This window comes from Tachyglossus aculeatus, chromosome 22, assembly GCF_015852505.1.
Source record: "Tachyglossus aculeatus isolate mTacAcu1 chromosome 22, mTacAcu1.pri, whole genome shotgun sequence".
In the NCBI taxonomy this organism is placed as follows: domain Eukaryota; kingdom Metazoa; phylum Chordata; class Mammalia; order Monotremata; family Tachyglossidae; genus Tachyglossus; species Tachyglossus aculeatus.
The window spans coordinates 34,917,104-34,944,985 of record NC_052087.1 but is presented as its reverse complement, the minus strand read 5'-3'; the positions used below and the strand labels follow the sequence as shown (position 1 = coordinate 34,944,985).

Sequence of the window (27,882 nt, the reverse complement as noted above, 5' to 3'; positions counted from 1 at the left end):
GATTGAATGAATGAATGAATGAATCCATTCATTCACTCCATCAGAATCATCATCAGCCTCACCACCACCATTCATTCATTCATTCAATCGTATTTATTGAGGACTTACTGTGTGCAGAGCACTGTACTAAGCGCTTGGGAAGTACAAGTCGGTGACTTATAGAGACGGTCCCTACCCAGCAACAGGCTCACAGTCTAGAAGGGGGAGACAGACAACAACACAAAACATGTGGGTAGATGTCATCAGAATAAACAGAATTAAAGCTAAATGCACGTCATTAACAAAATAAATAGAATAGTAAATATGTATAAGTAAAATAAATACAGTAATAACTCTGTACATACATATTTACAGGTGCTGTGGAGAGGGGAAGGAGGTAGGGTGGGGGGATGGGGAGGAGGAGAGGGAAAAGGGGGCTCAGTCTGGGAAGGCCATCATCATCGTACTTTTAGGCTATGAGCTTTTTGTGGGGAGGGACTCTGTCTATTATTTCTCTTATGTTGTATGCCCCCAAGCCCTTAGAACAAATGCTCTGCACCCAGTAAATAAATATGATTGATAAATATGATCGATTGATTCTCACCATCACCGTCATCATCATCATCATCATGATCACCATTCATCTATGCTGCTGGGCTATTGCTCAGGGAGATGTTCACTGAAGGTAATTAGGTTTTATTGGAAGATCAAATCTTTGTGCCTGGATTCCATCGTCTCAGCTTTCATTCATTCATTCATTCAATCATATTTATTATAAGAGCTTACCGTGTGCAGAGCACTGTACTAAGCGCTTGGAAAGTACAATTTGGTGACATATAGAGACAGTCTCTACCCAACAAGGGGCTCACAGTTGCAGGAGATTGTTTCTGTGGGGGGACTGGTTCTGGTTCGAGAAACCCGTCAACGGTCCAGCCGGTCGGTTCCTTCGAGGGATGCGGCTGTGTGAGCTCTGGGACTTCTCTCCCTTTCATTGCATGCACACTCTCTCTCTCTCTCCCCCCCTCTCTCACACACACACACACACACATATTCCCCTGTCCCAGAGAAGGCTTAATTGTCACCACCCTTTTCCAGATTCATTCTTTATTGGCCAAAGAGAAATGGGGAAGATTTGGGGTGGAAGAAGCCTCCAGCAGTCTTTTCACCTCTCTCCTCTCCTCCTTTCAGGGGGTAACCTGGGAGCCCCGTGCGGGGACCCAGGAGACCGAGTTGCTCCCTCTCAGTGGAGGCTCCGGGACTAGGAGGAAATGGCCCCTGAGGGGCCAGGGTGATACGGATGGCCATAACTTGGAGAGCTGCAGCATCTAGCAGACGGGTCTAGACTCTTGGGGTGACATCCTTACTGGAGAAATCTGGTGCAGAAAAATCTGACACGGGGCCAGAGGGCAGCATAGGACTGGTATTCTGATTATTTGGAATAATCATCATCACCTGAAAAGAGAAGGGAACAATGTGATTTTCCCAATTGCTTCCCTTGGCCTCAGGTATGGGGCAAGCCACGTAGCCCTCAGTAGCCTGGAATTGACTCTGTTCTTCTCCCTTGGCAGGAGGAGGGCTATGGGAGTATCTGGTGAGAGCAGCAGTGGTCCTAGAGGGGACTTAGAAAGGCAACAGGAAGGAATGTCAGAGGCGGTGATGGCCAGCACGACCGTATGCCCTCTGTGGTCTGTCCCTGGGCTAACTGTAGCCAGGCCCTGCCCAGCCCCTGAGTAAAGAGCCGTAAGGACTTGACACAGCCCAGCAGGGAAGGATGGGGTCTGAGGAGGGAAAGAGGGGCACGAATAGAGGGTTAGAAAAATCCGGTCTGCTCTGATTCTGCAGAACTCATCCAGGAGAGCCCCAGGGATCCCCCCAACTCACCTGTCCACCGCCACAGCAGCTGCTTATCAGGCAGCCATAGTGAGAGGCTGTACATGCGATGCTGAACTCCAGCAGAGAGAAGAGCAACAGGCCTGTTGACAACACGGTCCCAGTACGGTCCCTCTAGAAAGAACAGGAAATCACATGTCACTGCCATCTTCTGTGGAAAACTCACGGCAAGGAGGGGGCGAGGCGTTTAGAGGATTTCCCCATTTTCTTGGGAGGGCTCTCAAGGTAGTGCCAGGCCCAGAGGGCACTTTCTAGGGAGTGGCTTGAGGGGGTTGTTTAGGTCCCTCTAGATTAATGACAGGACTTAGACCCAGGTAAAACGCCAGAGGTTTGGCACTTTAGCCTTGGCTTCTAGGTTAGAGGGCACAGGATTGCGTGATTCAATACTGTGCGCTGTCCAGGGTTGGCTTCAGGCATCCGGCTGCCCTGAAAGTGGGGAAATACATACCTAGGCCTAGCAGTGTGGCCTAGTGGATAGAGCATGGACCTGGGTTCTAATTCATTCATTCAATGGCATTTATTAAGTACTGTGTGCAGAGCATTCATTCATTCAGTTGTATTGATTGAGCGCTTACTGTGTGCAGAGCACTGTACTAAGTGCTTGGAAGAGCACAATACAACAATAAACAGACACATTCCCTGTCCACAATGAGTGTACAGTCTAGTGAGGGGTGGTCCACCATTTGTCTTCTATGTGACCTTGGGCAAGTCACTTCATTTCTCTGAGCTTCAGTTTCCTCAGTGGCAAAATGGGGATTCAGTGCCTATTCTCGCTCCTACTTAGATTGTTGAGCTCCACCTTGTATCCACCCCAGCGCTTAGAACAGTGCTCAACAAATAGTAAGCACTTAAGTGCCATAAAAACCAATATATATATTAAAAAAACCTACCCTAGGGTCAGCTCGCAGCATCTCATGACATGGTGTGCACTATGCAAGACACCCAGCATCGCAGTCATGTCACCATGTGCAAGTCTGATCAGACCCCTGACTGTTTCTCCAGGGGGTCCCCGTTGTCCCCCAGCCTATTCTAGACCTGCTCAGTTTCTCTACCATCTGTCCATTCACACAGGTGCTGCTTCTGCCTTGAGCTGAAGGAGACTTTTTTTAATGGCATTTATTAAGCGCTTACTATGTGCAAAGCACTGTTCTAAGCGCTGGGGAGGTTACAAGGTAATCAGGCTGTCCCACGGGGGGCTCACAGTCTTAATGCCCATTTTACAGATGAGGTAACTGAGGCCCAGAGAAGTTAAGTGACTTGTCCAAAGTCACACAGCTGATAATTGGCGGAGCTGGGATTTGAACCCCTGACCTCTGACTCCTAAAGCCCAGGCTCTTTCCACTGAGCCACGCTGCTTCAGTCTCCTTGCTGACCTCCCAACCTCCTGTCTCTCCCCACTCCAGTCCATACTTCACTCCGCTGCTCGGATTATCTTTCTACAAAAAAGTCCAGGACATGTCAACCGCCCCTCCTCAAAAATCTCCAGTGGTAGCCTATCCACCTCTGTATCAAATAATAGCTTCTCACCAGTTGCTTTAAAGGACTCTATCACCTTCCCCCTCCTACCTCATCTCACTTCTCTCCTACAACCCAGCTTTATACTTCGCTCCTCTGGTGATAACCTTCTCACTGTCCCCCAATCTCACCTGTCTCTCCGCCACTCACGGTCCATGTCCTGCTTTTGGCCTGGAATATCCTCCCTCCTCAAATCCGCCGGATGATTACTCTCCTCCACTTCAAAGCCTTGTCAAAGGCCCTTCTCCTCCAAGAGGCCTTCCCAACTAAGCCTTAGTTTCCTTCATCTCCCAATCCCTTCTATGTCGCGCTGACTTAATAATAATGATGGCATTTATTAAGTGCTTACTATGTGCAAAGCACTGTTCTAAGCGACTTGCTCCTTTTGCTCTCCCCACCCCAGCCCCTTAGCACTTTTGTAAATATCTGTAATTTTGTTTATTTGCATTGATGTCTGTCTCCCCACCCCAGACCATGAGTTCGTTGTGGGCAGGGAATGTCACTCTTTATCGTTGTATTGTATTTTCCCAAACACTTAGTACAGTGCTCTGTACTTACACAGTAAGCGCTTAATAAATACCATTAAATGAATGAATGAATGACAGCATCTATGCCCTACTTACTAATGTTGTAGCTACCCTTATCTATTTAGCTATCTATGTGCTTGGCACATAATAAGCACTTAACAAATATTATTAATAGAGGAGAGGGAGACAGGAATGGGAAAGAGGGGAGGGGAAAGGAAAGGGAGAGGATGAGGGTGAAAGTGCGTGGCGGGAAGAAGGACAAGAAAGCACATTTGCCAGTCTCATCAACCCTCTATCTGCATAATCTCAAAATTTCAGACTGAGCCCCCTCCTTCCTCTCCCCCTCCCTATCTCCCCGCCCTACCTCCTTCCCCTCCCCACGGCACCTGTATATATGTTTGTACAGATTATTACTCTATTTATTTTACTTGTACATATTTACTATTCTATTTATTTTATTTTGTTAATGATGTTCATCTAGCTTTACTTCTATTTATTCTGATGACTTGACACCTGTTCACATGTTTTGTTTTGTTGTCTGTCTCCCCCTTCTAGACTGTGAGCCCGTTGTTGGGTAGGGATCGTCGCTACATGTTGCTAACTTGTACTTCCCAAGTGCTTAGTACAGTGCTCTGCACACATTAAGCGCTCAATAAATACGATTGAATGAATGAATGAATGAATGGATTTATTCCTTGGGCTACAACCGCTAAGGCCAAGTCTTCCCAGTGTTTAACAATACCAGGAAGGTCTGAGGGTCTTGGAAACATCTGGGTCTTCCCAGTGTTTAACAACATCAGGAAGGTCTGAGGGTCTTGGAAACATCTGGGTACTCACGGCAGCCATATGCTCAAAGGAATAACGTGCAACATTCAAGCACAACTCCGCGATGAACAAAAGGACGCCGGTTATAGAAAAGATGGCGCTGATGATGTTCATTGCCACACTCCCGTTCACCTGAGGGAAATACACACAGACCCCCAAGCCGGTAACATGGGAGCCAGGTCAGTCTGAGAGAGAGACAACAGCCAGGACAGAGGCAGAGGGTTTGCAACCAGCCCTGACAACCACGTTATGAGCTGCCAAATAGGCTCTGCCTGTGGGTAAGGCCAAGGCTGCAAGGTTCAGGGAAAGTTCTAGGAAGGGATTTCCAAGTGGAAAATTCTGGTTGGGACCTAAGTCTGAATCAGGCATCTTCTGGGCTAAGGCTTGTTATTGTCCTTGGAAGACATCGGGCGTGTTCTACATCCTTGTGTCAGAAGTGTCCAGCCCCAACAGACCCCGAGGCAAAACTCGACAACACAGATGTCTGATTGACAGGTGGCACCTCAGGATTTTCAATTTCCCCATCCAGAAATCCGTTCCCTTTCACCACTGCTAGGAGGACTCAACAGCATTTCCAGCATCTAGGCAGCCTGGTGATAGCGGGGATTGTGGGGGGAAAGGGGAAGTTCGTTTCTGGCTGCCCCGGTTGGGAAACATTGGGTTGGGAGACTCTGTGGTTGCAGAGGTGTGAAAAAACTGGATTTCAGCAAAAGCCTTCTAGCAAAACCTTGAACCCAGCCTGGGCTTACCAAGTGGTTTCTGCTGTTCTTACATGGGAGCTGCTCGGGAGACAATAATTCTGAATTGTAAATTTTTACAGATCAGAGTGCCAGTCTCTCTCCTCCCTCCTCATGTTGAACCCACTGGCTGGGGAAACCAGGAGCCAGAAGTAGAGGGGCAATCTTAAGGAAAACACTCCTACCTCAAACCTCAACCAAATGAATTTCTGTCGTTCTTTGCTAATGCAATGAAAAGAACGAGCTCCTTTGTTGGGGACCAACACTGCTGTTGACATACATAGCAAGATGAACTGGATTTTGCAGCATCCTCAAACGAATGTTTATTTTCCCTTGGAACATTTGGGCTGTGTCTTTCTGGGAAAGAGGATTGACAGGGAAGCCCTCTCTGTTCTGGGATTCCAAGGACTTTTTTTTAATCAGCCAGTTGGGGTTTTTCCAAGGAGAGATCTGTGTAGAGTTGGTGCTATCGCTGGATGGGAACTAGCAGATAGTAATGCTCGCACTTACCAGACAAATTGTTGGATTCTTCTGAGAGGACACGGAGAGGGAACCTGAAATGATAAACTGGAAACGGGAGGAAGATAGAGATTTATGAGTTGATCTGGTTGACCTGTATCTTCCCACGCTTCATTCATTTATTCAATCGTATTTATTGAGCACTTACTGTGTGCAGAGCACTGTACTAAGCGCTTGGGAAGTACAAGTTGGCAACATATAGAGACGGGCCCTACCCAACAGAGGGCTCACAGTCTAGAAGCTTATTATGTTGCTGGGCACATAGTACACGGTTAAAGCAGCATGGCTTAGTGAGAAGCAGCGTGGCTTAGTGGTAAGAGCCCGGACTTGGGAGTCAAAGGGTGAGGGTTCTAATCCCGGCTCCGCCACTTGTCAGCTGCGTGACCTTGGGCAAGTCACTTCACTTCTCTGGGCCTCAGTTCCCTCATCTGTAAAATGGGGGTTAAGACTGTGAGCCCCACGCGGGACAAGCTGATCATCTTGTATTCCCCCAGGACTTAGAACAGTGCTTAGCACATAGTAAGTGCTTAACAAATACTATCACTATTATTATTATTATTATTAATGTGTGCAGAGCCCTGTACTAAGCACTTGGGAGAGTAGAGTATAAAATATCTGGAAGATGCAATCTCTGCCCACAAGTTGAGGACTGTACTTTGGATTTCAGGAAACTCTCACTATGCTTCTAATCCAGTTCTGTAGGAATATGTCTCTCCAAGAGTTTCTGGGTCCGTGTCTCTGGACCGGTCTTTCTCTTTTCCCGACTGACTTAAGCTATGACCGTAAGGTTGTAGGGCTGACAAAGTCCACGTTCTCCTCTGGGTGAGTCCCCGTCACCTCTGTTTCCTCTCTTGCCCTTGTTAGCCAATGCTTTGCAAACTACATTGAGGTTCCAACACTCCGACCCTTTCTTTTAGCAGCAGTAGAGAGAGTAAATCCAGGAAGCAGCTGGGAAGCAGCAGCTTGGCCACTGGAAAGAGCACGGGGCTGAGAGTTGAGGACCTGAGCTCTAATTTCAGTTCTGCCGCTTGTCTGCCGTGGGACCTTGGGTACCTCACTTCACTTCTCTGTGCCTCAATTCCTTCATCTGTAAAATGGGGATTAAGACTGAGCCCCATGCAGAACAGGAGCTGTGTCCAGTCTGATTAGCTTGTATCTAAAGTGGCTGGCACAAAGTAAGTGCTTAGCAAGTACTATAGAGAAAAAAGGGAAACATTGATAGGTATTGGTTCAATTACCCTGGTTTCTGCATTATTTAGACCCTGATTGACGGGGATTCACTTAGTTTTTTTAAATAATCAGTAACAGTACTCACTGAAAGACCTCCCCAGATTGTATATCCTCCATAAAAAGCCAAAGAGGTGTAATACGAAAAAATCTCAGTTCCTAAGGCAGCTCCAAAGATGATGTGCAGCAATCCAATCATGATCTGGATGGTCTGAGAGAAGAGTACAATTAGTCAGCCAGGCTTCCCAACTCTGCAGTTGCAGGGATGTCAAAGAGGGGCAGAGGAAAAGTTAATCAGGTAGATGAGAACGTTGTACTTGTATACTTCCTTTCTTACTCCACAACCCCATTGCCCTGACCTTATTATGTCCATTGAAATAGGACAGAAGAGTTCACTGCTCTTTATTTTGATGGACTGAAGATTGTGAGTAATGAGCTACACCGACCTAAGCAGATCAAAATTCTGGACATCCTAGTAGGAAGAAAACTCTCGGAAGCGCAGAGATAAGGAATCAACATTTTTTTTCTCTTTATTATCCTCTGTGAGGATGGACAGAAACACTCTCTCGGTTAGTTTTTTCCAGCTTTGCAAGCATTTAGATGCACTGGAGCTCCCAGTGGAAGTCCAATAAATACTCTCTGAGGGCAGGCCCTAGCTTTTTTTGTTGCTCCCCTGCATCTAGAACAATGTTCTGCCGACAGCTGCCTCATGGTGATGATGATAACGATTTTATGGACAAAGCTTTAAAGTTACAACAGCTGGCTTAATTCTCCTTTCCAAACTCAGAAAGTCACCTTCACCCATCCTCCAGAGGCTAGAAAGGAAGCCTGTTTCCTTTTCTTCCTTTCCCAGATTTCTTGCTAAAGTAGGACTTATGCCTTAGGAAATCCTTGGTTGATCTTCTCTTTCCCCCACTGAAGGGAGAATTAGGTTCACATCTTTGGAAATTCAACACTTTGGTCTTCCCCAAAGACTCCACACCCATACTTGGTAAGACCACCCTGCAATGAAGGGGTACACAGTCACGAACAGGGATTCAAAGAGAAATCAGACTTACCCCAAATACCTGGCCGTATTCTTTCAATACAGTTGACGTTGGGTTTGAGTTCAACTGCACAGCCCCTTGGAGATGGTTCCCAGAATACGGAGGCACTTGTTGACTTCCATGGGCCATATTAGAGCCCATTTGGATGACAGTTATGCCATTATTGGGTGTCATAACCAGTGTCTCATTATTTGTAGGTTTGGATGTCATCTTTATGGCTAAGGTTGCTGAAAAACATATAATAACGAAGGTCATTTTGCCCATGGAGAGGGAGGAAAAATTAAGTGGGTCCGCAAATAAATGTAATGCTGCCTTAACAATAATAATGATAACAACAACAATAATAATAATGATAACGATGGCATTTATTAAGCACTTACTATGTGCCAAGCACTGTTCTAAGCACTGGGGGGGGGGGATACAAGGTAATCAGGGTGTCCCACGTGGGGCTCACAGTCTAAATCCCCATTTTACAGATGAGGGAACTGAGGCCCAGAGAAGTGAAGTGACTTGTGCAAAGTCACACAGCTGACAAGTGGCAGAGTAGGGATTAGAACCCATGACCTCTGACTCCCAAGCCCGGGCTCTATCCACTGAGCCACGCGGCTTAATCCATCTTGAGTGTTCTCTCTCATTTTCTAACACTGACCTTACTGTCGAAAGATGATGTTATTATTCCACCCTCACTGGGTCTCTTCAGCAGAGCTCACACAAACTGTTTTGGGACTTCAATTTCCCTTCCCAAATCGCCCATTCCATTCCTCCCTTCACCCTCTACTCCTCTATCTCAATTATCCTTCGAACTCTTTCAGGGAAAAGATTGGTTGTGGGCTCCTCTCCTGTGAGAAGCTGCATGGACCAGTGGAAAGAGCATGGGACTGGAAGACAAAGGATGTGGGTTCTCATCCTGACTCTGCCACCTGTCTGCTGGGTGACCTTGGGCAAGTCACATAACTTCTCTGTGCCTCATTTACCTCATCTGTAAAATAGGGATGAAGAATGTGACCCCATGAGGGACAGGGACTGTGTCTGACCCAATTGTCTTGCAGCTAATCCAGTGCTTGGAACAGTGCCTGGCACACAATAAGTGCTTAATTAATGCAATTATTATCATTGTTGACTGTGAGCCCACTGTTGGGTAGGGACCGTCTCTATATGTTGCCAACTTGTACTTCCCAAGCGCTTAGTACAGTGCTCTGCACACAGTAAGTGGTCAATAAATACAATTGATTGATTGATTGTTATTACTCTGCTTCTCCACCACTATTCCCTTACTCCAAGCCACCCTTCTCTGACACCTCTCAGAGGACTGGATGAATTTTCTTATTGGGATATACAGAAAGAATTCAGATTCTTTCATCTGGAAAAGCCCAGGTTGAGAAAGGTCATGACCGAAATTTACAAATCATGAAGCGCTTAGTATAGTGCTCTGCCCACTATGAGCTCTCAATAAAAAAGTAAGCAGCATGTTCTAATGGATAGAGCACAGTCTTGGGAGTCAGAAGGGTCTAGGTTCTAATCCTGTATCTGCTTTTTGTCTGCTGTGTGACTGGGCATGTCATTTCACTTCCCGTGCCTCATCTGTAAAATGGTGATTAAGACTGTGAGCCCCATGTGGAACAGGGACTGCATCCAACCTGAGTAGCTTGTGTCTACTCCAGTGCTCAGTACAGTGCTTGGCATACAGTAAGTGTTTAACAAATACCACAAAAAAACTACCGTTGATTGACTGATCGAATGATTAATGAAGGGTGTGGACAAGGCAACCATGGCATTCTTGTTTACCAAATCTTACCACATCAGGATGGAACTTAATAAGCGCTTACTATGTGCAGAGCACTGTACTAAGCACTTGAAAGAGTACAGTGTAACAGAGTTGGTAGACTCTTTCCCTGTCCAGGAGGAGCTTCCAGGCTAGAGGATGAAGGGACACCCTTTGAAGCTTTAGGGCTGTAGATTCAAAGCGATCAAAAGGAAACATGGAATTCGTTATTCCAGAAAGGAAGTTATGCAGGCCAATAATATCAAAGAGCCAAGAGGAATTTGGAGAAATTCATGGAGGTGGAATGATGGAGTCTCCCGTCGGGAATCAGAGATCAATCAATCAATCAATCATATTTATTGAGCACTTATTGTGTGCAGAGCACTGTACTAAATGCTTGGAAGTACAAGTTGGCAACATATAGATGAGGTTCAATCAATCAATTCATCAAGGGTATTTATTGTAAGCTCGCTGTGCTAGTTCTTTTGTACTCTTCCAAGTACAGTGCTCTGCACATAGTAAGTGCTCAATAAATACCACTGATTGATTGATTGATTGAAGGGAAGTGTCTGTCAACTCTATCGTAGCCGGCTAAGTTCTTAGTACGGTGGTCTGCGTGCAGTAAGCATTCAATAAATACCACTAATGATGTAGGTGATAATTGAATGCACACTGTGCATTCCCGAGATTTCAGGATGGAGATTCTGGGAGGAGGACTGGATTATACTTTTGTGTTCTCTTTCCTGCAGTCATGTTCCTGTCAGTGAATGGAGGGCAAGGAGCAAGCAGGGGCTTTTAAGCGAATGCTTATGGCCAAAGTGACCAATCAATGCTATTTATTGAGCGCTTCCTGTGCGCAGAGCACAGTACTGAGCACTTGGGAGAGTACAACAATCCTAGTATGGTGGTATCTGTTAAGTGCTTACTAGGTGCCAAGCACTGTTCTAAGCACTGAGGTTGATACAAGGTAATTAGGTTGTCCCACGTGGGGCTCTCAGTCTTAATCCCCATTTTACAGATGAGGTAACTGAGGCACAGAGAAGTTAAGTGGCTTGCCCAAGTAGTGAGCCTATGCCTTGGTAGCCACTGCAGTCTTGGCGTCCTGTGTGAGCCAGCTATTTTTCAAATTCCTGGGGAGTCAGTCATTCAAGTTAATTGCATTTATTGAGTGCTTACTGTTTACAGAGCCCTGTACTAAGCGCTTGGGAGAGTACAATGCAATAATAAACATACACGTTCCCTGCCCACAATGAGCTTACAGTCTAAGGTGTAAAGTCCCTGGTGATTTTTTGGTCAGAAACCTTTACCACTGACTGTATAGATCCCCACATGCAAAACCAGGATGAGTAATGTGGGCTCCTGATTCCAAAACTGGGAAATAATAGATTACTAGAAGGAAAGTTGGGGATATGGAGGGGAAAATTTAGAGTTATTCAATGGTGGACCAACCTTAAATATTATTACTGATAATAATACTAATGGTTATGGTACTTGTTAAGTGTTTACTATGTGCCAAGTATTGTTCAAAGTGCTGGGGTAGATACTAATTGGCCATGCTGCTTCTCATACTCAATGGGTAAGGATTCAGTAATTTTCTAAAAGAAACAGTAAGCACAAAGGGACAATATCACATCCAATAAAATATGGACAGTAATTTAGCAATACAATGATAATAATACTGTGCTAAGCACTAGGGTATATTCAAGCTAATCGTGTTCGACAAAATCCCTGTCCCACATGGAGCTCACAGTCTAAGTAGAAAGGCCAACTGGTGTTGAACGTGAAAGGAACCTCCTAAGCAACAGGACATAATTACATTTGAAAGTTAAAGTGAAAAGTTTTGCAAGACAGAATATTAATTTATTTCATACTGTACTAAGTACTGGGATAGATAAAGGATAATCAGGTCAGACACAGTCCCTGTACCATATAAGGAAAATAATTCCAATCAGACTGACTCCCATACCAAACAGAAACTACCGCTGAGCACACTATCTCAAAGAAATAAAATAAGCTCAAACTAAATTAATTAAACCCCATATATTATGGCATTATAAATGATACACATGGATACGATCCACAGAAGTGATCCATATGAGAAGCAGTGTGGCCTAGTGGATAGAGCACGGGCTGGGAGTCAGAAGGACCTGGGTTCTAATCCCAGCCCTGCCACTTGTCTGCTGTGTGACCTTGGGCAAGTCATTTCACTTCTCCGTGCCTCAGTTACCTCATCTGAAAAATGGGGGTTAAGACTGTGAGCCAAACGTGGGACATGGACTGTTTCCAACCTGATTATGTTGGATCTGACCCAGTGCTTAGAACAGTGCCTGGCATAGAGTGAGCGCTTAATAAATACTATAAAAAAAGTGGCATCTGAAGGGATCATCTGATGACTTTTTTCTGGATGAAAAGGGACTGGACTTTCACAGAGCATGTGGGATAGATAATAATAATAATAATGATAATAATGGTGGTATTTCTTAAGCGCTTACTATGTGCCAAGCACTGTTCAAAGCGCTGGGGTAGATACAAGGTAATCAGGTTGTCGCACTTGGGGCTCGCGGTCTTAATCCGCATTTTACAGATGAGGGAACTGAGGCACAGAGAAGTTGAGTGACTTGCCTAAGGTCACACAGCGGAGACGTGGCGGAGCTGGGATTAGAACCTACGCTCTCTGATTCCCAAGCCTGTGCTCTTTCCACTAAGTCACGCTGCTTCTGGGCATTACCAAAGACACAGTGACAGAGTGGGGAGGATGTGGAGACCCATTTTTAATGGCAAGTCAGCAGACTGAATCCACATCCTTCAAGGTTGCACTCTTTTACATCCTGCCAGTGCTAAGGGGGAAACTGACTCAAAGAGTCACTGGTTGAGGATGAAACGAGAGTGCAAAGTGGAAAAGTTTAGATATTAGAAACCGGGGAACTCTGAGGCTGGAGCAACCAGTAAAGGAAGGATCACAACAAGATTAAATTTTAAAGGTTCGGGAAAGAGGCCTCCCCACAAAATACTGATGCTTTTGATCAAACGAGACTCTCTGGAGAAAACTGATGGGAGTTAAAAAGACAAGTGCTCCCAAGGGGAAGCAGTATGGCCTAGTGAAAAGACCATGGGCTTGGGAGCCAGAGGACCTGAGTTCTAATCCCATCTTTATCCATTTCTTGCTGTGTGATCTTGGGCAAGTCACTTAACTTCTCTGTGCCTCAGTTTCCTCAATTGTAAAATGGGGATTAAATCCTATTTCTTCCTACTTAGGCTGTGAGCCCCATATGGGACAGGGACTATGTCCAACCTAATAATCATGCATCTACCCCAGGGTTTAAAACAGTGCTTGACATATACTCATTCATTCATTCATTCAGTTCATTCATTTATTCAATCGTATTTATTGAGTGCTTACTGTGTGCAGAACACTGTACTAAGAACGTGGGAAGTACAAGTTGATACTAATGATGATATTTGTTAAGTGCTTACTATGTGCCAAGCACTGTTCCAAGGTCTGGGGGAGATACAAGGTAACCAGGTTGTCCCACGTGGGGCTCACAGTCTTAATCCCCATTTTACAGATGAGGTAACTGAGGCACAGAGAAATTAAGTGACTTGCCCAAAGTCACACAGTTGACAAATGGCAGAGCTGGGATTAGAACCCATGACCTCTGACTCCCAAGCCCGTGCTCTTTCCGGTAAGCCATGCTGCTTATTTATTGAGTGCTTACTGTGTGCAAAGCACTGAACTAAGCACTTGGGAGAGTACAATACAGCAGCCAGACACATTCCCTGCCCACAATGTGCTCACAGTCTAAAGGGGGAGACACGTTAATGTAAATTAATAAATTACAGATGTGTGTTGTGGGGCTGGGAGGGAGGATAAATGAAGGGAGCACGCCAGGGAGACGCAGAAGGAAGTGGGAAAAGAGGAGAGGAGGGTTTTGTCAAGAAAGGGTTCTTGGAGGAGATGTGCCTTCAATCAATCAATAAATTGCATTTATTGAGTGCTTACTGTGTGCAGAGCACTGTACTAAGCACTTGGGAAGTACAAGTTGGCAACATATACAGCTTTAATATGGCTTTGAAGTGGGGGAGAGCAACTGTCTGCCTGATATGAGGAGGAAGGGCGGTCTAGGTCAGAGGCAGGATGTGGGTAAGAGGTTGGCAGCGAGATAGATGAGATGGAGGTTCAGTTAAAAAGTTGGCATTAGAGGAACGAAGTGAGTGAGCTAGATTTTAGTTGGAGAATAGCGAGGTGAGGGAGGAGGGAGCAACTTGGGGGAGTGCTTTAAAGCAAACGGTGGGGAGTTTTTGTTTTATGTGGAGGTGGATGGGCAACCACTGGGGTTTCTTGAGGAGTGGGGAAACATGATCTGAACATTTTTAAAGGAAAATGATTTGGGAAGCAGAGTGGAGTATGGACTGGAGTGGGGAGAGACAGGAGGCAGGGAGGTCAGCAAGGAGGCTGACTGTTGAATCAAGGTGGGATAGGATAATTGACTGAGCCCCATTTTTCCTCTCCTCCTCCCCATCCCTCCCGCCCTACCTCCTTCCCCTCCCCACAGCACCTGTATATATGTTTATACAGATTTATTACTCTATTTATTTTATTTGTACATATTTACTATTCTATTTATTTTGTCAATGGTGTGCATTTAGCTTTACTTTTATTTATTCTGATGACTTGACACCTGACCACATGTTTTGTTTTGTTGTCTGTCTCCATCTCCTAGACTATGAGCCTGTTGTTGGGTAGGGACCGTCTCTATATGTTGCCCGCTTGTACTTCCCAAGCACTTAATACAGTACTCTGCACACAGTAAGTGCTCAATAAATGCAACTGAATGAATGAAGTGCTTTTATAAATGTGGTAACAGTTTGGATGGAGAGGAAGGGGTGGATTTTAGTGATGTTGTAAAGGTAGAACTGACAGGATTTAGTGATGGCTTGAATATGTGGGTTGAATGATAGAGGGGAGTCAAGGATAACGTAAGCACTTAACAAACACTATTTAAAAACAAAGGATGTTTCACAGAAAAAAATAGGTTTCACAGGTTCAGTGGCTCTGAGTACAAGCTAAGGAAAACTAACTTAACTACGTCTTTCATTCATTCATTATTGAGTGCTTAGTGTGTGCAGAGCACTGTGCTAAGCTCTTGGGAAGTACAATTCAGCAACAGAGACAATCCCTGCCCACAGTGGGCTCACAGTCTAGAAGGCGGGGCGGGGAGACAAACATCGAAATAATTAAAAAGACATCAATAGCATCCTGAAATGTTGGGTTCTGGGCTGCTAGTTACAACCCAGACAGGAATCATGGAATTGCTGTTGACAATTCCTTTCAGTTACGAGCTCAGGGAGCAGTGACAGAATAAAATCAATCAGTGCTGTTTATTGAGTACGTTGGGGAGAGTGGGGCACTGGTTTGGTCACCACAGGGGGAACTTGGACTCCCATCATGTAGGGGACAATGTCAGGGTTGTGGGTATATTAGGGGAAGTGGCCAGATAGAACTGCATTTTGGGATGAATTTTAATTCATTTGTGGAGTGTTCCTCCTGGGTTTCCCTGATGTTTTGTAGAGGAAATCCCCTAGAACAACGATAAATTTAGTATGTAAAACTACAGAAAGCCCCAGCCTCCATTTCCCTGTTAATTGGCACTTGGAATACAGGTCACTGCATTTCTGGTTCCCGAGGTTTCCGAGTCCGGATATCTCCAGTGCCGCATTCCCCTGACTCCAGGCCTCTGCTGGGCCCCACCAATCATCATCAGTCGTATTTATTGAGCGCTTACTGTGTGCAGAGCACTGTACTAAGCGCTTGGGAAGTACAAGTTGGCAACATATAGAGACAGTCCCTACCCAACAGTGGGCTCACAGTCTAAAAGGGGGGCTCACAGTCTAAAATGTCGTTCTTCCCACCCCGGGATCTGACAGCAGGTCCTTAGGGGACCATGACCCTGGCGGCCTCTCCCTCTCTCCCTCTTCTTGGGATGTGGGGGAGTGACTGTAAGCTCATTGTAGACAGGGAACATATCAGCTAACTCTGCCGTATCGCACTCTCCCAAGCCCTTAGTATGGTGCTCTGCACATAGCAAGCACTCAATAATTACCACTAATTGATTGCTTGTGTGAACCCAAAACATGATCCATAGAACACAAATCCCACCCAACAAGGAAGTCATCCTGATCAAACTCTACTCTCAGTAGAGAGATAGGGTACATACAGCAGCTACGGGAAAACTTGAAATGAGGAAGTTAGCTGCAGTGCACCTGGACTGGGGGTGGGGAAAGATTGGGCCCAGAAGTCTAGAAACCTGGGTTCTAGTCCTAGCTCTTCCACTGACTTCTGGCAAATCTCTTAGCCTCTCTGTGCTTCCGTTTTTTCATCTGTAAATATGGGGATAAGCTCTCGGTTTTCCCTACCTCTTAGACCGTGACTCCAACATGAATTGTGTCTTTTCTACACTTTCTATCTAAGCCGGCACCTGGTGTCTGATTTACACTTTCGATATGCTAGCGCTTGGTGTCTGATCTACAGTTTTATTGTACTCCGGCAATAAAACTGTGATCCTTGTTCTGAGTTCTGTTGGGGAAAATCCAGGCACCAGACAGACTTTGGCTACTTTGAATTAATCATTTTTTTAATGGCATTAGTTAAGCACTTACTATGCCCCAGGAAGTGTACTAAGCACTAAAGTAGACACGAGCTAATCCAGTTGGACACAGCCCATGTCCCACATAGGGTTCACAATCTTAGTTCTCATTTTACAGATGAGGTGACTGAGGCACAGAGAAGTTAAGTGACTTGCCCAAGGTCACCCAGCAGACACGTGGCAGAGCCGGTATTAGAATCCAGGGCCTCTTGACTCCCAGGCCTGTGCTCTAGACACTAGGTCACGTTGCTTCTCATTCATTCAATCGTATTTATTAAGCACTTACTGTGTGCAGAGCACTGTACTAAGCGCTTGGGAAGTACAAGTCGGCAACATATAGAGACGGTCCCTACCCGACAAGGGGCTCACAGTCTAGAAGGGGGAGACAGACAACAAAACTCACTAGACACCATGTTTCTGGCTTTAACTCTTCCCTTTCTTCTGCTCAGTGACAATGCTTCCTCCTCATCCACTCAAATGTTCTCTGCCCCTGTCAATAATTCCACACCCTTTACACTCCCCTGGAGCTTCCTGCAACCCCTGCCTGACCTTGTCTCCCAAATAGCTTTGTTGACGAAAATGAAACTATTAAAAATGAGCTCTCCAACATTCTTCCTCTGACTCCACAATCAATCAATCAATCAATCAATCGTATTTATTGAGCGCTTACTATGTGCAGAGCACTGTACTAAGCGCTTGGGAAGTACACATTGGCATCACATAGAGACAGTCCCTACCCAACAGTGGGCTCACAGTCTAAAAGGGGGAGACAGAGAACAGAACCAAACATACCAACAAAATAAAATAAGTAGGATAGAAATGTACAAGTAAAATAAATAAATAAATAAATAAATAGAGTAATAAATATGTACAACCATATATACATATATACAGGTGCTGTGGGGAAGGGAAGGAGGTAAGACGGGGGGATGGAGAGGGGGACGAGGGGAGAGGAAAGAAGGGGCTCAGTCTGGGAAGGCCTCCTGGAGGAGGTGAGCTCTCAGCAGGGCCTTGAAGGGAGTAAGAGAGCTAGCTTGGCGGATGGGCAGAGGGAGGGCATTCCAGGCCCGGGGGATGACGTGGGCCGGGGGTCGATGGCGGGACAGGCGAGAGCGAGGTACAGTGAGGAGATTAGTGGTGGAGGAGCGGAGGGTGCGGGCTGGGCAGTAGAAGGAGAGAAGGGAGGTGAGGTAGGAGGGGGCGAGGTGATGGAGAGCCTTCACAACTCCCTCCCTACATCCCCTCTTGTCGTGGGTTCTCCTCTTAACTCTCTGGCCATTTATTCTCAGTCTCCTTCGCAGGTTCCTCCTCCCCCTCCCATCCCCTTACTGTAGGGGTTCCTCAAGGGTCAGTTCTTTGTCCCCTTCTGTTCTCCATCTACACTCACTCCCTTGGTGAACTCATTCGCTCCCAAGCCTTCAACTATCATCTCTTTGCTGAAGACACCCAAATTTACATCTCCAACCCTGTTCTCTCTCCCTTCCTCCAGGCTCATATCTTCTCCAGCCTTCAGGACATCTCCATCTGGATGTCTGCCCGCCATCTAAAACTCAACATGCCCAAGACTGAGCTCCTTATCTTCCCTCCCAAATTCTGTCCTCTGTCCAAACTCTGACTTTCCCGTAACCATAGATGGCACTACCATCTTTCCCATCTCACAAGCCTGCAAGATACAAGATAATTGGGTTAGACACAGTCTTTGTCCCACATGGGGCTCACTGTCTTAATCCCCATTTTACAGATGATGGAACTGAGGCACGGAGAAGTTAAATGACTTGCCCAAGGTCACACAGAAGACATGTGATGGAGCTGGGATTAGAACCCATGACCTTCTTGCCCCCCAGCCCATGCTCTATCCACTAGGTCTTGCTACTTCTCAAGAGCTAGAGCAGTGCTCTGCACATAATAAGTGTTCAATAAATACCATTGATTGCTTGACTGCTTCCTTGCTCTCTTTCAACTCTCATAACCAGCCTGTTTCTAAACGGGACTCTCCTCCCTATTTGCCAGATTTGCTCTCTCCAGTCCATCCAAATGGCCATCACTCTGGTCCCGGCGTTTGTCGGATCTAGAGAGCTTGACTACTCTACCAGATGCTTTTTTCATTCATTCAATCGTATTTATTGAGTGCTTACTGTGTGCAGAGCACTGTACTAAGAGCTTGGGAAGTACAAGTTGGCAACATATAGAGATGGTCCCTACCCAACAGCCGGCTCACAGTCTAGAAGGGGGAGAACAATAGGCTCACCGGCTAGGAGAGGGGAGACAAGGACATTCCAGGCCAGAGGTAGGGTGTGAGCCAGGGGTCGATGGTGCACCAGGTGAGAACCAGGCCTAGTGAGGAGGTTAGCGGCGGCACAGGAGCGGAGGGTGCGGGCTGGGCTGGAGAAGGAAAGAAGTGAGGGGAGGTGGGGGGGAGAGGTGATGGACAGCCTTGAAACTGAGAGTAAGGAGTTTTTGCTTGATTCGAAGGTTGACAGGCAACAACGGGAGATTTTTGAGGAGGGGGGTGACATACCCAGAGCATATCTGTGCAAAGATAATCTGGGCAGCAGAGTGAAGTATAGACTGAAGCGGGGGAGATCAGAGAGGTTAAAAACCAAACTAAGCACTGGAGTAGATAAAAAATAATCCAATTGAACGATCCCTGTCCCTCACAGTATACACAGTCTAAGAAGGAGGAAGTAGGATTTAGCCTCCATTTTACAGAAGAGCAAACTGGGGCACAGAGAAGTTAACCAACTTGCGCAGTCACCCAGCAGGCAAGTGGCCTAACCGGGATTAGACCTCGAGTCCTGTGACTCTTAGGCTCAGGCTGTTTCCACTCGGCCATGCCGTCTCCTTATTTCACAAGGAGCCTTTACTCCCGTACATCTGACCTCTGGCTCTTGCACTTCCTTCTGCTTGGAACTCTTTCCCAGTTCAAATCTTCCCGATCAGCACTCTCCCTGACTTCAGAGCCCTTCTGAAATCCCTCCTCTTCCAGGAGGCTTTCAAAATAGAGAAGAATTAAACTCTTCATGCCTCTTTATGATTTAAATAAGGCACTGAGCAATCAGCATATGCCAGTGGTAGCTCTGACCCAATTCAATGGCACCATCCATCTGGGGAATATTTCATCATCTTCCTGTCCGGTCACTGACCATTCATTCATTCATTCAAGAATATTTATTGAGTGCTTACTGTGTGCAGAGCACTGTAAAAGTACAACGATAAACAGACATATTCCTTGCCCACACCAAGCTCAAATTCATGACTTCAGATACTCACCGGATTCTCCTGGTTGGGGCCTGGGACTTCTCTTCTCTCCGCAGTGTCCGTGTCTTTCTTTAAGTTGTTACCAAATAATTACTGACGTTGAAAGCATCTCAGTTCTGTATAGCCCTAGACCGATTTTCGTGTTCTAGAAAATCCAAAGGTCACATCTCATTACATTTATATTTACTGAGCACCACAGCATATATGCTTTGGACATATATATAATGTATATTCATACATGTGTATATACATATTCATACATATATATATATACACATATGTAAGACCTAAAAACCGTCCTTACCAATCAGGAGCTTGCAGTCTAGAGGAAAGCAAACTCTCAAGACTGTAAGCTCGTCCTCTCAAATGTTAGCTCGTCCTCTCAAATGTTGGCTCGTTCTGGGAAGAGAATGTTTCTTATCTTGTCTTATTGCCAACCTCTTGCCCACATCCTGCTTCCGGCCCGAAACACTCTCTCTTCTCCTATCAGACATTCACTCTTCCCCCTTTCAAAGCTTTATTGACGTCTCAGCTCCTCCGAAAGGCCTCCCCTGACTAAACCCTCCTTTCCTCTACGCCCATTCCTTTCTGTGTTGCCCTGACTTGCTCTCTTTAATCATCCCCCCTCCCAGCCCCCTCGCACCTATATACATATCTGTAATTTATATTAATGTTTGTCTCCCTCTCCAGACTGTAAGCTCATTGTGGGCAGGGAATGTGTCTATTTATTGTCATATTGTACTGTCCCGTGCTCTGCACTTCGTATATATGATTGATTGATTGACTGATTGCTAGAATCTATTTAATATTGATCCCCTGAAGCAGATGGATCCTGTTTAGAGTGAGTTACGGTATTTATTAAGAGCTTACGGTGTGCCAAGCAGTGAGATAAATACAAGATCATCAGAAATGACACAGTCCTGAACTCACATGAAAGATATTTTTATGGAAACCTAGCAGCAAATATAGAGTTTGTGCCTAAGGAATGAAAAAAATGGATAGGCTCTGAGACCTAAACAAACTCAGACGAGGAGTATTCTGGGGTTGTGTTGCACGGAGTGGGAACTGTGGTGCCTCACAACTGCCATCTGTCAGTTCTCATTATTGCAAATGGAATCTCTAGGACTCATGGACTTGGGGTTTTCCAACCACATTTAAGGTCACGCTGCGGTGTCTTTACCAACCATTTGTAAATTCACAGACAGTCCATCAATAAGAATTGAAATTGGTTGTGCCCATTAAGCTCATAAGAATATTTTGATATCTGTAATTACCATGGCAATGGTGGGCTTCAGTAGGCTGCTGCTCCAGCCCTATGGGGCGTCGATCTCACCTCAATATCATCTTTGCCACCTCAATCTCGTCTACCTCGCCGCGGACATCTCACCCACATCCTGCTCAGGCTTGGAACACCCTCCCTCCTTATATCTGACAATTACCCTACATCCTTTCAAAGCCTTATTGAAAACACATCTCCAAGAGGCCTTCCCCTCTTTTCCTCTTCTCCCACTCCCTTCTGTGTTGCCCTAACTTGCTCTCTTTATTCAGACTCCCCTTCCAGTCCCACAGCACTTATGTACATATCTGTAATTTTATTTATTTCTGTTAATTCCTGTCTCCCTCTTGGGACTGTAAGCTCACTGTGGACAGAGACTGTGTCATTCATTCATTGAATCATATTTATTGAGCACTTACTGTGTGCAGAGCACTGTCCTAAGCACTTGGAAAGTACAATTCGGCAAAGGATAGAGACAATCCCTACCCAACAATGTGTCTGTTTATTGTTGTATTGCATCCTCCTAAGCACTTTCATTCATTCATTCATTCAATCATATTTACTGAGCACTTACTATGTGCAGAGAGTACAGTATAGCAACGTAACAGACATAATCACTGCCTAAAATGAGTTTACGGTCTAGAGGGGGAGACAGACATTAATATTAATAAATGAATTACAGATATGTACATAAGTGTTGTAGGGGTGGGAAGTTGGGGGAGGAATAAAGGGAGGAAGTCAGGTGACAGAAGGGAATGGGGAAGAGGAAAGGATGGTCTAATCAGAGAAGGCCTCTTGAAGGCTTTGAAGTGGGGGAGCATAATGGACTGTCAGATTTGAGGAAGGAGGGCATTCCAAGATAGGGGCAGCATGTGGCTGAGAGGTTGGCAGGAAAGTAGATGAGATCAAGGAACAGTGAGAAAATTAGCATGAGAAGCAGCGTGACTCAGTGGAAAGAGCCCAGGCTTTGGAGTCAGAGGTCATGGGTTCGAATCCCGGCTCTGCCACATCTACTGTGTGATGTTGGGCAAGTCACTTCACTTCTTGGAGCCTCAGTTACCTCATCTGGAAAATGGGGATTAAGACTGTGATCCCCAAGACATGGGACAACTTGATCGCCTTGTATCCCCCCCAGTGCTTAGAACAGTGCTTTGCACATAGTAAGCACTTAACAAATACCATTATTATTATTAGAGGAATGAAGTTGGGGTAAGAGAGTAGAGAGGTGAGTTTGGAGGGGGCAAGGTGATTGAGGACTTTAAAGCCAATGGTGAGGAGTTTTTGTTTGATGTGAGGTGGATGGGCAAACACTGGAGTTTCTTCAGGAGAGGGGAAACATGGCCTGAGTGTTTTTGTAGAAAAATGATCTGGGCATTCATTCAATCAGCTTACCTTGTACAGAGTGCCATCCTAAAAAGGGAACCAGAGTGAAGTATGGACTGGAGCAGGGAGAGACAGGAGGCAGGAGGTCGGCAAAGAGGCTGATACAGTTATCAAGGTATAATAGGGTAAGTGATTGGATTCGTGTGGTAGCAGTTTGGATGGAGAGGAAAGGGTGGAATTTGGCAATGTTGTGAAGGTGGAAATGACAGGATTTAGTGATGGATTGAATACGAGGGTTGAATGAGAGAGAGGGGTCAAGGATAACAGCAAGGGTATGGGCTTACACGACAGGAAGGATGGTGATGCCATCTGCAGAGATGGGAAAGTCAGGGGGAGGATAGGGTTTGAGTGGGAAGATAAAAAGTTCAGTTTTAGCCATATTTTGAACTGACAGGAGGACATCCAAGTAGAGAGGTCTTGAAGGCAGGAGGAGATGCGAGACTGCAGAGAGGGAGTGAGATCTCGGTGGAAAGAACCCGGGCTTTGGAGTCAGAGGTCATGGGTTCAAATCCCAGCTCTGCCACCTGTCAGCTGTGTGACTTTGGGCAAGTCACTTAACTTCTCTGTGCCTCAGTTACCTCATCTGTAAAATGGGGATTAAGACTGTGAGCCCCCCGTGGGACAACCTGATCACTTGGTAACCTCCCCAGCGCTTAGAACAGTGCTTTGCATGTAGCAAGTGCTTAATAAACACTATCATCATTATTGTCAGGGTTGGATATGTAGATTTGGGTACCATCCGCATAAAGGAGGTAGTTGAAGCCATATGAGTAAATGAGTTCTCCAAGTACTCCAAGTATTTAGTACAGTGTTCTGCACATAGTAAGCCTTCAATAAATTGAATGAATGAATGATAAGCATCTGGAGTGGGCCCAGCTGGATGAATATATGGTTGGGATCCAGCCAGCCTTGTTACACCATAGAGGTCTTTCACCTAATCTGACATAGAGTTTTCCAATAGCCGTCTCGAAAAACTGTCAAACTCATCAATCAATCAATCAATCAATCGCATTTATTGACTCAGAAGCAGTGTGGCCTAGTGGAAAGAGATAAACCTGGAAGTCAAAAGTTGTGGATTCTAATGCTTGCTCCACCACATGTCTGGAGTGTGACCTTGAGAAAGTCACAACTTCTCTGGACCTCAGTTACCTCATCTTTAAAATAGGGATTATTCATTCATTCAATCGTATTTATTGAGCGCTTACTGTGTGTAGAGCACTGTACTAAGCACTTGGGAAGTACAAGTTGGTGACATATAGAGGGGATGATGACGGGGGTACTTGTCTATTGGGTGACATTGGGCAAATCATTTCACTTCTCTGTACGCAAATCAATTCATGTCGCTGTACCTCATGACTGTGAACCCCATGTGGGACAGGGACTGCGTCTGACCTGATTACCTTGCCTCTACCCCAACGCTTAGAGCAGTGCTTGGGACATAGTAAACACTTAACAAATACTACAATTAATAATATTATTATTATTATTGTCAGCCAGACTAAAAATCAGGTACTGTCTCCCCTCCCTCCCACCATCTCCTCTACCCTCTCTGCCCCAAGACTCTGGCCAGATGAAGGTTCATTTCTTAAAACAATAATAGCAATTGTAATAATAATACCACTAAGATTTATTTATTAATTCAATTTATTAATAGGATTTATTCCATCTAGACTGTAAGCTCATTGTGAATAGGAAACATGTCTACCAACTCTGTTATGTTGTACCTTCCCAAGTGCTTAGTACAGTGCTAGTGCAGTAAGCGCTCAATTGATGCAATTATTGATCAAGTGTTTATTACATGCCAAGGTCTGAAGCAGGTACAAGATAATCAGATCAGACACAGATCCTAACTCTACATGGAGCTCAGAGTTAAAGAGGAAGGGAGAACAGATACTTTTATCCCCATCTTGCAAATGGGGAAACTGAGATGCAGAGAATTAAATGCTTTGTTCAAGGCCGCAGACACTGGGATTAGAACCCAGGTCTTTTGACTCCCAGCCCTAGGCTCCAATGAGAGGGTTCTTTTTATTTAAACTCCACCTTTTACAGTATGAGGAGCAGAGACCTCATCCGTTCTGGTCTTCACTTTAGTCTGATGCTTCCCGACTCCACCACTTGTCTGCACAGTGACCCTGGGTAAGTCATTTCACTTCTCTGAGCCTCATTTACCTCATTTGTAAAATGGCGATGGAGACCATGAGCCCCACATGGGACAGGGTCTGTTTCCAACATGATTTGCACTCCAGTGCTTAGTTCAGGTTCCTGGCACATAGTAAGCGCTTAACAAATACAATAATTATTGGTATTATTATCATTCAGAATTTGGGACACAAGTGGGCAGCTCCCTTCTTTCACATTCTGCCACCAAACTGCCCAGGATTTGAGGGATTATGTGGCCCCTAAAATATTGGCTTTGTCAGCCCATAGTATTAAGTTGGTTAATAATAAATATAATTATTATTATTAAGCACTTACTATGTGCCTAGCACTGTTCTAAGGGCTGGATTAGATACAAGTTAATTAATTTAGACAGTCTCGGTCCCACATTGGGCTCACACTCAATCCCCATTTTTTACAGGTGAGGTAACGAGGCACAGAGAAGCGAAGTGACTTGCCCAAGGTCACACACAGACATTCATTCAATCGCATTTATTGAGTGCTGAGGCTGAGCCCGGATTAGAACCCAGATCCTTCTGACTCTTAGGTCCATGCTCTATCCACTAAGCCACACTGTTTCTCCATTAGTAATGGGTAAGTCCTGGGAAACTTCAAAGGCAAAAATAACTATTTTTCTTAACACTCTCCTATAAAATGAAATAGCTTGTTTGTGCAAATACAATCACTAGGAGCCGAAGTGCTCAAGTGCTTAGTACAGTACTCTGCACACAGTAAGCGCTCAATAAATAAGATTGAAGGAATGCCACTAAGTCCTCCAAGCCTTGGCTTCATTCATTCAATCATTCATTCAGTCATATTTGAGTGCTTACTGAGTGCAGAACACTGTACTAAACACTTGAGTACTATATAACTATAAACAGACATGCCCTGCCCACAATTAGCTTACCATTTAAATGGGGAGACAGACATTAATATAAATTACCAATATAATAATAATAATGGCATTTGTTAAGTACTTGCTATGTGCCAAGCACTGTTCTAAGTACTCGGGTAGATACAAGGTGATCAGATTGTTCCATGTGGGACTCACAGTCTTAATCCTCATTTTACAGATGAGGGAACTGAGATAATGAGAAGTTAAGTGATTTGCCCAAAGTCACCCAGCTGACAGGTGGCAGAGCTGGGATATATAATAATAATAATAATGGCATTTATTAAGTGCTTATGTGCAAAGCGCTGTTCTAAGTGCTGGGGAGGTTACAAGGTGATCAGGTTGTCTCACAGTCAATCCCCATTTTACAGATGAAGTAACTGAGGCACGGAGAAGTGAAGTGACTTGCCCAAAGTCACACAGCTGACAGTTGGCAGAGCTGGAATTTGAACCCATGACCTCTGAAGGATTCCAACCCAAGACCTCTGATTCCCAAACGTGTGTTCTTCCTACTAGGTCATGCTGCTTCTCTAATATATTTACATAAGTGCTTTGGGGAGGGGAGGGGGAATTTTTTCAATTCATTCATTCATTCATTCAATCATATTTATTGAGCACTTACAGTGTGCAGAGCACTGTACTAAGTGCTTGGGAAGTACAAGTTGGCAACATATAGAGACAGTCCCTGCCCAACAGTGGGCTCACAGTCTAAAAGGGGGAGACAGAGAACAAAGCCAAACATACTAACAAAATAAAATAAATAGAATAGATATGTACAAGTAAAATAGAGTAATAAATATGTACAAACATATATACATATATACAGGTGCTGTGGGGAAGGGAAGGAGGTAAAATGGGGGGGATGGAGGGGGGACGAGGGGGAGAGGAGGGAAGGGGCTCAGTCTGGGAAGGCCTCCTGGAGGAGGTGAGCTCTCAGTAGGGCCTTGAAGGGAGGAAGAGAGCTAGCTTGGCGGATGGGCAGAGGGAGGGCATTCCAGGCCAGGGGGATGACATGGGCCGGGGGTCGATGGCGGGACAGGTGAGAACGAGGTACGGTGAGGAGATTAGCGGCAGAGGAGCGGAGGGTGCGGGCTGGGCTGGAGAAGAGGAGAAGGGAGGTGAGGTAGGAGGGGGCGAGGGGATGGACAGCCTGGAAGCCCAGGGTGAGGAGTTTCTGCCTGATGCGCAGATTGATTGGTAGCCACTGGAGATTTTTGAGGAGGGGAGTAATATGCCCAGAGTGTTTCTGGACAAAGATAATCCAGGCAGCAGCATGAAGTATGGATTGAAGTGTGGAGAGACACGAGGATGGGAGATCAGAGAGAAGGCTGATGCAGTAGTCCAGACGGGATAGGATAAAGGGATGAATAAAGGGATGAGTAAAGGGAACGAGTCAGGGTGACCCAATAGGGGTTGGGAAAAGAAGAAAGGGGGCTTAGTCAGGGAAGGCCTCTTGGAGGAGATGTACTTTTAGTAAGACTTGAAGAGGGGGAGGGTAATAGTCTGGCTTCTCTCCTGGAAATGGGCAGGGTCATGGACCAATGCTCTGAGCTGGGGCCTTACCTACCTCCTTGTGGGGAGGAGCAAGATGGGAACATGGACATATCTTTGTTGCCGGGACAGGGAGGAAAAATCCTAAATTGGGTCAGGGGTTGGCAGGACTAATCTTCCAGCAGTGTGGCTAAGAGCACTCCTCTCCCCAGCCAGCTCCATGGCCGTGATTATGCCTGTACTATTGTTTGGCTGCAGCGTGGCTCAGTGGAAAGAACCCAGGCTTGGGAGTCAGAGGTCGTGGGTTCTAATTCCGGCTCCACCACCTGTCAGCTGTGTGACTTTGGGCAAGTCACTTAACTTCTCTGGGCCACAGTTCCCTCATCTGTAAAATGAGGATTAAGACTGTGAGACCCATGTGGGACAACCTGATTACCCTGTATCTACCTCAGTACTTAGAACAGTGCTTGGCACATAGTAAGTGCTAAACAAATATCATTATTATTACTATAATTATGTTGGCCGAAGGATGAATTAGATTTTACCAGAAGATCCAATCGCATCTGGGTTTCATCATCTCATCCTTCCCGGCACACACCCATACACACAAAGTCTCACATATCCCCAAGCCCCAGAGAAAGCTAAATTGTTACCGTCCTTTACCATTCATTCAGTTGTATTTATTGAGGGCTTACTGTGTGCAAAAACACTGTACTAAGCGCTTAGAAGGGTACAATATTCCAATAAACAGACA

General features: G+C 45.5%; 1 protein-coding gene across 1 annotated transcript; it reads right to left on the bottom strand.

Moving 5' to 3' along the window:
* Positions 1–1,066: 1,066 nt before the first annotated feature.
* LOC119943589 (membrane-spanning 4-domains subfamily A member 8-like) lies at positions 1,067–20,423 on the bottom strand. Its single transcript, XM_038764671.1, has 8 exons — positions 20,234–20,423; positions 19,942–20,074; positions 8,278–8,492; positions 7,308–7,430; positions 5,984–6,040; positions 4,749–4,868; positions 1,861–1,983; positions 1,067–1,431 (listed from the first exon to the last, which is right to left on the bottom strand). Exons 3-8 carry the CDS (start codon positions 8,473–8,475, stop codon positions 1,318–1,320), a joined length of 735 nt encoding a protein of 244 aa, XP_038620599.1. The 5' UTR covers positions 8,476–8,492; positions 19,942–20,074; positions 20,234–20,423; the 3' UTR covers positions 1,067–1,317.
* Between the last annotated feature and the right edge of the window lie 7,459 nt (positions 20,424–27,882).